This window comes from Tachypleus tridentatus, chromosome 1 (genome assembly GCF_004210375.1).
Source record: "Tachypleus tridentatus isolate NWPU-2018 chromosome 1, ASM421037v1, whole genome shotgun sequence".
Lineage (NCBI taxonomy): Eukaryota > Metazoa > Arthropoda > Merostomata > Xiphosura > Limulidae > Tachypleus > Tachypleus tridentatus.
In genome coordinates, this window is record NC_134825.1 from 130,571,423 (window position 1) to 130,583,666 (window position 12,244).

A 12,244-nucleotide genomic window follows, 5' to 3' on the forward strand; every position below is an offset into this window, starting at 1 on the left:
TCCTATCAATAACAGCACTTCCCCAGAGGGGATGATGTCCATTAAAGTCCCCCAGGATTAGAAAGGGAGATGGCAACTGTTCAACGAGAGCATCAGGATCTGATTGATCATATGTCTCTCCAGGGGAAAGGTAGAGAGAACAAACAGTGTTGGTATGACCCAAGGAAACACGGATGGCTATGACCTCCAAGGGTGTGTTGAGTGCCAAAGACAGCGTGGGCACATACTGATCAACCAACAGTGCCACCCCTCCATGTACTCATCCATCACACAATCTGTCATTTCTGTACAGAGAAAACTGCTGAAAGATGACTGTATCAGCAGGTTTCAGAAATGTTTCTTGTAAGGAAAGACATACAGTATTGTAGGAAGCAATCAGTGTTTTGATGTCATCCAGATTAGAACGTAAACCTCGACAGTTCCATTGTATCAAGGTGGCCATTTTTAATGACTGGTGGGCAAAGTGGCTGGAGAACCCTTCTGTTTATGACCACATCATTTTTCCTTACTGTCCTTATTCGGAGGAGCTCTATCAACCTCCATGGATCCTGCCCTGTGTGGATTGGGAAGGTCTTTGTTGTTGGAAGGGGATTCCAGTGACTGAGAACATGAACGAATGATTGTTTTGCATCTTAGTGTGGGAGAAAAAGATGTATCTGAAGAAATACCTGCATATAAAACCAAAGGATGCGGATCTTGGGGTTTGTTGGAATGTATGGGAAGAACAGAGATGGGTGTAGAAGTTGATTGAGTTGTCACACTCATAGGCATCATGGTCCTTGCCAACACAATGAGCACATGTCAGGGAACCACGACATGACGTCTTTGAGTGGCCAAACCTCTGACATTGGAAACATCGGAGGGGGTTTGGAATGTACGGCCGTACTCTGCAATTTAGATAACCTGCCTTGATCGTGGCAGGTGCACGTGGTGATGTAAATGTCAAAAAAGGATATTAGTCGGCAGTGTAACTCCATCTTTGCAAGTGGAGATGCGCCTCACTGCAGAAACTCCTTGAGTGGAGAAACCAGTCTCTGACTCAGGGACGTTCTTCAAATCTCTTTCAACAATAACTCCTCATGATGAATTCAAGGTAGCATGAGGGGTAACATCAATAGGTACATCCCCAATTGCCTTTAAATTCAAGAGGAGTTCACTGTGTTGTGATCTGGATGTTTCAACCAATATGTCTCTAGATCGAAGCTTCTTTACTGACTTAGGAGAGCCAGCAAGTACCTCTCGTCCCTTCTGAATAAAAAAGGGAGACATTTGCCCTAACAGTTTTTCTGAAAGAGAATGTAATATAAGAAAATGAGGTACGTGTGTTACAGATGTTGAAGATAACTGCTTAGAGTCTTCAAGACGTGGTCATTTACCTATTGACTGTTTTTTCACTATTTTATTTAAATTTTTCGTAGGAGGATCCATAGGAAAAAAGGAAAATTTCAGTACCCATTGACCCCACCCACCATGTAGCCCTACGAGGGGATGCATTATAATGTCATTCAAGGACATTGCAGCAACGCCAGGGTTTCGTGAACACAATACCTAAACACCAGCATCAGACACAATGTCGCAACACCCATTGAGAACTTCCAACACTAGTACTTGGTTGACTCTAGCCCAAGTGGACCAGTTGATTGATCCAATGAGGGCCACCCAAAGGCTGCCCGTCTACAGGAATTCAAGGCCAAAGTGGTGTGTTAGGGTCAGACCCCTCAACCACCAGGATCCTCTCCTCCCCTTCACGAGTCGTCACGCATGGCAAACATGTGGGTGGATGTTTAGATCCCAGAGGAGGTAACCAGAAAGAAAAGAACCTTCCCTAGAAGGGCCCCTCACCACATATAGGAAACTTAGTAAAGAAAGGTATCAGGAAATGGAGTTCAAATTCCCTCCAGGATCATGAAAAGGCAACTTCAGAAGTCCTAGGAGAAAATACCCTGGCCTGAATGTATATTTCCATCTCTTAACGAATGAAAACACTGACAGCTCCAACTGAAAGTGACCACCACCACCATCCCTGACCATAGAAAGACACCACATAACAAAGAAGGAATATGGGAGGTCAGATTAACCACTCTGATGACAACAGAAATTCATACTTGTAAATATCACACTTTAGTTTCAGTTTTTCTACTGAAATCTGTAAGGTGACATGAACATTGCAATCCATAATAGGACAACATACAACAATTCATCAGAGAAAACTATGAGCAATGCTTTGTTGAGAAAAAGAAATTACATTATCCAAGTGAGGTGTTTATATACAATACCACGACTGAAGGTGCATTGAGAAGGTTAAGAAATTTGGAAATTAGATATTGCCAAGGGCATTTAAGTGTAATATAGAAGACTGAAGCACAAGACCAATGCTTAGATAGATAAATCCAATCTTGAAGAATAGCCATAATGTCAACAGATGTTAAGTATGTTTGTACAAAATTTCCTGAGAGTTTCTTCTAATCTTTTTACACCTATTTCCTATGTTTATTCTACTGTTTGAACTGGAACTAGAAACCCACTGAATATAAAGCAATGAACCATCATTCCAGATTAGGTGTTACTGTAATTTGAGTAATTTGACACTACCAATATCAAATTAGCTTTTGCAGCACAATTACCAGAATTTTCCGTGCTTTAAAACACAGTGAGGTAGGATTTGTCAATTTGTTGACAGTATAATGGTTACATTGAGAACTATCAAAAGAATTACAAAATGTTTGTTGTAGACTTGTAGAAAAGTCTGGGCTGATCTAATAACCTTGGTATGTATTTGAATGTTGGTTGATAAGTGGATGTTTCCTACACAATCTATTCAGATCCCAGTTCTGAAAACATGATGGATAGAATTTATAGTCTTGTTTACACAGTACATTAGTTACAACAGGATCTGTATAAGGTACTATATAAAATTTTGAGAAAATTCTTATAATATGGCTCTGTAGTTGCATCTATTCAAAGAAACTTGAGTGATCAAGATTTAGTGGTAACAGAGGTGTGAAAGGGCTGAACATCCTATTCTCTTAAATAAATGCATAGTTTCCAAAATTTTATAAATTATAGTGAGTTTTTAGTTACCATACATCATTATTATTATTATGCGTAAATAATTATTTAAATTTCAGTTATTTTTTTAAAACGTAGAACAATAAAATATTTGGAAAGCAATGATATCCACTACTTACAATGTTTTAAAGTTCTTTTTTGCACTTGTGAGTCACACTTGTTAACCCTCACTATGAACCTTGTCCAAACTCAGTGACATTTAAAAATAATAATTTTTGAACAATTTTATAAATGCATCTTGAACACCAAAAAAATTATAAATGAATATGCTGATGTCACAAAAATCTACAGTAATTTACCAGACTTTTCAACTATGCTATATTTGAGTCTACCAAAATTAATTTCTGTTCAGAAAATACTGTTGATCATAATACTTTAAACTCTCTGACAATATAAAAGCTTTTTTACTGTAATATTGAAAGACTAACAAAATTATGTAAAGCTTTCAACTGGATATAAACTTATAGGTATATAAAAAAGCAGAAGTAATGTAAATAGAAAATGTAAGAAGTTCTTATTTGATATTATAGTTTGCCAATATCAGAAATTTCAGTTTATAATTCATATGAAACTAAAGGTATTGTATTGTGGGCTTCATAAAATGTAATCTGACTAAATCAACAAGATGATATACTAGTGTGACATGCAAGTAGTGATACTTAGCTATTTTTTATAAAACTTATTTTCAAATTAAAAACTAAGGTATAACACTAAAATTTAAATTAAAGTCTACAAAATGATACAAAGTTCATAAATAGTAGCTCAATACAATTTTGAATCTAAGTCCACAATTTTTTGATGGCATTCCCTTCAACACTAGCTACCCATAATAATAGGATTCAAAATAATGAGATTATGACCTCTAAACATCCACACAAGACTTGATAACACTAACAAGTACTCTTACCTCATGCAACATTGGTTGTATGTGTCTTTCATTTCCTAGCAAAGACTGAAGAAAATAAAAAACAAAGCACTATTACTTTATATTAAACATAATAACACACTTCTAACAAAAAAATGGAAACATTTAATTACAACAATGAAAATCAGGAATTAAGTTTAAGCTGAAGATTAAACATGGTCTCTATGAAATAAAAAAATTTTTACTACTACCATGCTCTTACAGATAATATCTTTTACATTCCAACCAAACCCATGTTTAGACTGCTTGAGACCCAAAGTACAGAGACAGAAAATAATAAAAAAATAGGAAAAACAATTTATAATTTATTTATTTCATGCTTATAAGCATGTGTCACATTTTCATGAATACAAATCAGCATAAACTAAGCCCTCAGCTAGCAGTTCATGTGTCTGTGCATAAATCCAACTCTGATTCTAACTCTGTCTCTGTAAAATGTCTTAGTGATAATGACCTTACACATTCCAACATTGTCCATACGAAAGTTAGCATTTTCCTAAACTGTAAATGTATTTCCAATAATACTTACCTCCATTAATACTACAGCTATTCTTTGACATTAGCTTTTCCTATTTAAGCATTGGTCTTGCATGCTCCAGTCTTTTGTGCCCCATTTAAATGCCCTTGGAAATTTCTCAACCCTCGTCAACATACCCTCTATCCTGGTACTGTATATAAGCACCTCACTTATATAATGCAATCAAGTTTTCGAGACTTACACCAGCTCTTAGTGGGAAGGCAGAGCAAATGTGTCAGCAGAGGCAAGTATTAGTTGCAATACATTTTCAGTTTAGGAAATTGTTAACTTCCAAAACATACTTATACCATCCACTGACACTATATCTAGAATCTCACATTGAGAAGATGGAGGGGCCAGTGTGAGCACAATCCATACAGGAAGTTTCAGAGTAAAACAGTGGTGTATCAAGGTAAAAATGGTACACAAGTGGGGGAACCACACTACATCCCAAACAGGTGTGTCCTTCACCCAGAACTGAGTTCCTGTATTAAGAGTGGAACAGTACATAAGTAATCATTATAGATAACTGAAGTTCCACAACTTGAGGTTGGAATTCAGAGGTCTCTATCACTATATCCCACATTGGTGGCTAGTGCTATTAGAACACAATGTCATAGATATATATTTACTTTTGTTTAGATCTCAACCTGTAGCCACAGAATGAAGTGTTTTGCATCACCAGAATCACAACAAGGAAGCGGACAAACTTTCTACTCCACCTAAAGAAGTACAAAAGGCAAAAAGGTAACACCCAAAGCTCAAAACGATAAGATTATGTATGCTGCATTCAACCAAAGGAACAGAACTCATCCAGTCTGAAATTATTAACACTCATCCTCACTCTCCAACCAAGTGGGTAAGGAGTATTCCACTTACTCCTAGAATTATGAAAAGAGCATATAACCTGTGCTCAACCAAGGACCTCGTATGGGACCACTTCAAGTTTGGAATTATGAGGAGACTGTGGACCACCTTCCATGAACAACATACAAAGCTGTCATTGATCCAAGAAAATGGTCATTCACACCCCAACCACTGGTGCCATTCCTACTGACATCTGAGAAAAACATTCAGGAACCCTAGTAGAATGGCCCTTACTTTGCCCTCTTTTCTAAGAGTGGAAGAAAACACTAACACTCTAGAGGAAAAGCATCTGCCAAATATCCCAATGACTGGAAGTTGGGTATGGTAAGGATTCTCTAGCTCCACTAATTTGGGTGAGAAAAGCACACCCATATGGGTAACACCTGCTATAAAATATGGTCCAGTGAAAAAAAAAATAAGGAACTGGAAAATAGAGAGACAAGACTGTACAAAAGCATCCCTCCACCTTATAATCCAGCAGATGTTATTACAAGCAGCCATGGGATAGGGAAAACTCCTGGCAGAAAGCTATTCAGCCATGTAAAGATCGTGAAAGAAAAACATTAAGTTTAAATACCAGTCTGTAAATATCCTCTACTAGATCAGATAAAGATGCTGAATCTTGTATGTAACTCATCAAGACATACCTTATCTGTAAAGACCAAAATATGCAAAATAGAAAGAAATGGGGAAATTTAAGTGAAACTAAAGGATCCCAACAAAAATACTCAAAACAATCAGGCCACCACAAATTAATAGATTACAATAAATTGCAGAGGTGAGAAATATATGTCAAAAGAATTGCAAAGTTAGATATATCCCATTCCTTAGTTATCAGAGATTTAGAAAGAAAGGACCTATCAGAATAAAGCAGGACATAAGAAGAAAGAAAGTACTACAAATATGCCAAAAAATTCAAATTTATGACATCACCATGTCAGCAGGTGGAAAACCAAGGCAAGGAGGTTTCAAGGTCTATCTGTCTCATCACATAACAAAACAATAAATCTCACAGCCTGAACCAGGAAAACTAGGAAGGAGGAGAAACAAACTGAACAGTTTCCCCTTCACCAACAAGGGAGGAGTAGACACAAAGGGGTCAAGGAAAAGCCTCAAACTCTCACAAATCCAAATGATTAATAGAAGAAAAGGAGTAGCATCCAAACCATACTTGTGAGAAGCTGATTAGTAAAGAAAAACGTTAGAAAATAGAATCCAAATCCCCCCCACCAAAAAAAAGGCAACTTCAGAAGCTTTAGAAGAAAACACCTGGAGCCAATGTGAATGTCTCCATCTCAGCAGATAAAACATGGGCAACTCCAATCAAAAGTAATCCCCCTACCACAGAGAGATGCTAGATAATAAAGGGGTACAAGAGGTCAGATTAGCTACCTTGTGAACAACAGTAATACACAAATACCACATCTAATTTATTTGTTCTTTGTTGTTCTTATTTTTGAAATCATAACTGCACTACAAATACAATGCAGTGCAAAAACTAAAATCCCTAATGGGGAAATTGCATAAAATTTTGTTAGAGAAAACAATGATTAGTGCTTTGTCAAGAAAGTTATTATATTACCTAAGTGAGGTGCTTATATACAGTACCATGATAGAGGACACATTAATGAGGTTTGACAAATTTGCAAATTAGATATTGCCAAGAGCATTTAAGTGGGATATAAAAGACCAGAGCATATGAGACAAATGCGATAGGCATAGCTAATGTTGAAAAATCGCTATACTATGAGCTGATAGTAAGTATATTTTACAATGCTCTTATTGATAGTGTCCTTATACATTCCAAAACTTTCCTCCTGTGAAATGCTGCTATTGATGGTTTTTGTACATTCAAACAGTCTCTCTGTGAAATGCTCTTACTGATAGTTTTTTATACATTCCAATACTGTCCCTATGGAATGTCTTTATGTATAGTGTTTTTTATGCACACAAATGATGCATCTGTTTCCACATATTAGTTGCTAAATAATTCCACTCAGAATCACTACTTACAGGTTATATATTTTACAGCCTAGCATATTTATCTAACAGGTACTAGTTACTCACTGACCTTGAGGGTTCCCTGGGTACCCTTATACTCATATAAAAGATAAGAACAAAACAACTGGTAGCACTGTTCTTCATCAACATTCTAGGATAAATAAAAAAACTTCTTATTAAATTTCAGTAAGTTGTTTCACACATTCCCATTTTACCATTTACTAATCAACTAAAAATGTTATTTTTTACTGACCCGAGAATTAATTTCCTTACAAAACTTATATTTCTCAGTCTTTGTCACTCAGCTGATCAATTAATATAAATGCCTATCAATTACAATTTAATACAAACACACACACACATACATATATATATATATATATATTATTTTTAACTCTTAAAAAAAAAAGCCCAAACTATTTAATTTATTGTATTTAAAATACTGCATATAGTGAAGGTTAACTGGACTTTGTGATAGAATCAGGTTCTACATCTTGTGCTGTCCTCTGAATTAATTTATCCATAAAGGACTATATTCAACATGATGGCAATGATTATATACATTATTGCTAGACAACATAAGTTCCATTACAAGCTTCATTGAAGAGCATTCAGTTCAATCTTAAAAATAAATCTTGTCACAACATACATGCAATGTTCGAGGACATTAGCTTTCAACATCACTTTTAAGCAGGCCAAAAAAAGGTCCATTAAAGTTGAAGACATGACAGATATGAGATTCCTGTATTCCTAGTTTCTTCGGTCATCTTTTTTTTTCAGTTTCCAAAGTGATGTTGGAAACTATAAAATTATGACTACAGAATTACTGTCAACATAACTTTTATTACTTTTTAATGGCACCAGGAAATATGCCGAGAAACGTCACACTTTAAGTTAGAGGGCTTTCTTTCATGGCTCTCTCTTTGTGGATCAGGGCACTAGCCCAAACTGAGTCATGGTAATGATTTAGTAGCTTATTACTCTTAAATTTTCAATTTCCTGAAGAAAACTGAATGCTTCCTTTTTCAAAATAACTTACTTAACTCAATATCCTTTCTTGAAAAGAGCTGCAATATAGCTCTCGAGTCTTAAGTCTATCTGTGGCAGCATTACATTTTCCAATGATTGAGAATATGTATCAAACTGAATATATGTGCCAAACATATTGATCAAGACACTGTGCTTTGCATTTTCAGCAACATGTCAAAGCATTAGACATTCATATCATTTTATAACATATAATCCTCTTTATTTCCATATTAAGTTTGAAAACTTTCAAAATGAAATAGAGTAAAGCATCTATTCCAGTATTCATAGTGTGTACCCAACATGTAAAAAGAGAAATGATAAACAAAAATGAAATTCATCATCCAGTTAAAGTATTCAAATATCCAATGGTTTTAGTACACAATTAAAAACTTTGTTAAACATGCAGTATCTATTTCAAGGCCATTGACTGGTCTTACAGTTTTTAACTGCATACTAAAAATATTCATCACTTGAATATTTTAATTATATTAACATAAGTACTTTGAATTTTAACATTTTAATATTGTTACCTAGTGCTAAAACTTTGCAATACAAGATTCACATGATTATGTTTTTAAAAGTAACTAATTCTCTAAACATGTAATCAAATCAAAGCTTTCATCAATAATCATTTTATAACACCATACTTTTCAATAAATTCCTGGAAAACTAATATTTCAAGAAAACTTCATTCAAGCAAATGCTATTGAACATTTTATTCATTAAAAAACTGAAATAAAAGTTTTGTGTAATTAAGAGTTCAGAAGACGTTTGTTAATATAATAATGATTTTTAATCAAAACATTACCAAAATATCTGCCATAAAACATTTTTGAACAGGTATTTCAAGTACTTCAGGGAAATAATCCTTAACATTAATTGAAATAGGCCAACATATCTTACCAGAAGTTGGCTTAGTTTTTTAATGAATTGTAAAAGAGGCTCTTCAACACTGTCTTTCTTCAAACCTTCTACTAAAGTTTTACTGTAAGAAAAAGTACATAAGGATTAATTAGAGAAATTTTACAACTTACCTGTAAATAGACCTACATATTCAAGCATATACTGGTTTAAGACTGTTCAAGAAATTTCTTTAGATTTCTGAAGCATCGAGAACTGTCAATTACATGAAACATGGTATCTAAAGTAAAAATACTGTAAACTATCAAATTAGAGGTTGTGTATCACATTTTACTTGCTCATATTTAGGAATGTTTAACCTACAATTATCAGATAAAAATCTTCTGGTGATGTTTTAATGCACACTTCATTTTATTACAACTGTTAAACAATGAAAAAATCAAAGTGCAGTATCTTGCCATTTACTCACTTTGTAGATACTCAGCCTTGTAAATAAATATTTGGGTTTGAATTATTCTGAATAAAACTTATTGTAGTGCTATGTAAAAATTGATTTTATTTACAAACCAAAAACTATTTCACTTACACCTATTATTTTGCAGAGTGGATATATTATTCAGTATTTTAGTGTTCTTGTACACTTACCTTCTTTCCCACTAATCCAATCACCCTTTATGAAACTGCTGGTATCAGAAATTCCCTAAAATATATTTGTGCACATAAGGTAATGAAAAGACTGCTGCTAGTTTCATTGAGCAGCCAGTTCTCCCCAAGATATTTTTTAGTTACTGTTCTGTTTATAGTTACCACCTTAACAGAATGTTAAATAGAAAATACTTTATGTTTCTAAAGTTAAAACTGGGTACATAATGGTGTTTGCCCATAACTTCATACTTTATAAATAAAATATTAATCCATCATTCTTTACTCTCAAAATAAAAGTTAATGCACAAAAAGCATAATTTACCTGAATTTCTGTCTATACAAATCTTTGTGGATGAACTTGTTTTTTTAATAGTACGAGGTCCAATTTCATGTTGCAAAAAGAAATGTGATGGTAGTGAATTTGTGCCTCAGCACTTCTACATAAGCGCATCGTATGATTTAATTAATTTTTGTAAAACATATTGAAACAAGCATTTTAGAAGCTTAACAACAATGCCTATCACTCTAATCTTGGGCCTATTCTTTTGAAAAAGCTTTATTGTCATTCCAACTTACACACAGTTAAAGTACAGCAAAGTAGCTAAGATTGAGAATGAAAGCTGCCAAGCTCAGCAGGCATTTAGTGGTTTGGTTTACATTTCAACAGTTGCATTACAGATACAAAAAAATGTACATTTACGTGTTAGAGAAATAAATAAACATAATGCAAAAGAAGCACAAAAATGTTTTTAATGGTACAGAAGAGTGCAAAGATAAGGTGAGAAAATTCCTTAAATCAAATAATTGGCTATATGTAAAAGCCTTATCTTTCTATTGTTTTAAAATCAAAACTAGTCCCTTTTGATGTCATTGACGATTTAAGAGCAGATAGATTTCAGTCCAATAACAAAAGATATTTCTCTACACAAAGAATAAGAGATTCCAAGCTGCACAGTTATTGAAGCCAATTCTCTGGATTGGTTGGTTGGTTGGTTGATTTAGTGTTTTATGGTACAAAGCAGTGAGGCTACCTGCACCAAACGCCCAGGAAAAAAGTAAAAGTAAATTCAGTAAAATTCATAACAGGAAATTAAGGTAAAACAAAACAAATAAATAGCATAAAACCAATGTTTATACCTAGTCTACAACGTCAAGAGAAAAATTACAGTAATTCATGTTGTAAAGGACTTTCTGTAGCATGACTGTAATAATAATAACTTGCCAGGAAGACTAACAGGTAAGTACAAAAACCACTGTCAGTCACCTGAAGTTGGACTTTTCAGTCCTGCTTTTGAGTTACTTAATGTTACAGTCAGTTTCTAATTTCAAATTGAACGAAATGAACTGTGATTTTTAAAAGGAAGCCACATTAAAAAGGTGTAAAGTATAAAATAAAAAACTTAAATTGCATTAAAAAGATTAATGGCCTTTAAAAAACTAAAAATATTACCAAGGTGGACAGTGTCACCATCACCAATAACACTGTCTAATGTTATGGACAAACCTTGGGACAGAACATGCTTAAAATGGTGCCATCATTGTGAATCATAACAATGAAAAGAAAGTAAAATGTGGCTTATTGTGATCTGTGTTACACAAACTACACACTGGTGCATCAGTTCCACATAAAAGAAAACAATGAGTTAAAAAACAATGAGCAATGTGTAGTCTAGTTAGAACAACTTCTTCTTTTTGATCCTTACAGTTGAAAGATGGACTTTGACTGTGTGGGCTCCGCTCTGTGCCAGAGCAGATAGACCTAGCGAATACCAACATGGCCCAGTATCCAGAAAAACTGAATAGAAGTAGATGTTAAAGAGAAATGGGCCAGTTGGTTTTGAATATCGGCAAGAACAGGGTGTGAACCAATTTGAAGCAATTCCAGGGCCAGTAGAGATCTAAGTGAGTCAGTATAAATTGTGCAGTTCAAGTAATGTTTAGCTTCTATGTGATCCAGGGCAAGAGAAATGGCAAACAGTTCAGCAGTGAACACAGAAGCTGTAAAAGAGATTCTGCATGCAACCACTGAACCACAACAAACCATTGCAAAGCCCACACAGTCACCTGATTTCGAACCATCTGTATAAATAGGAATGGAAGGATGGTTCGAAAGATGTTCAGCAAATAGCAGATAGTATTTCCAATCAGGAATGTCTACTTTTCTCAGATGACTTAAAGACAGGTCACTACTGGGGACTGTAAGAAGCCATGGTGGGAAGGGGTGACCAGTGGATACAGCAATGTTATCCAAGGACAGACCCAATTCATCTAACTGTGCCTGGATATGAAGGCCAAAAGGACCAATGGCAGCCGTCTGGTCTGAAAAAGCA

The 12,244-nt window shown here is 34.7% G+C and overlaps 1 protein-coding gene across 11 annotated transcripts in view; it reads right to left on the bottom strand.

Annotated features, from left to right (window-relative positions):
• The window catches only part of Nup188 (nuclear pore complex protein Nup188), a 173,289-nt gene that overhangs the window by 143,268 nt on the left and 17,777 nt on the right, over positions 1–12,244 (bottom strand). For all 11 annotated transcript variants that reach the window (XM_076452137.1, XM_076452103.1, XM_076452093.1 and 8 more), the window contains exons 4-6: positions 9,312–9,393; positions 7,450–7,530; positions 3,977–4,021 (exon numbers count right to left, since the gene is read on the bottom strand). In XM_076452137.1, the coding sequence (XP_076308252.1) occupies positions 3,977–4,021; positions 7,450–7,530; positions 9,312–9,393 (208 nt within the window). The remainder of the gene's footprint in view (positions 1–3,976; positions 4,022–7,449; positions 7,531–9,311; positions 9,394–12,244) is intronic.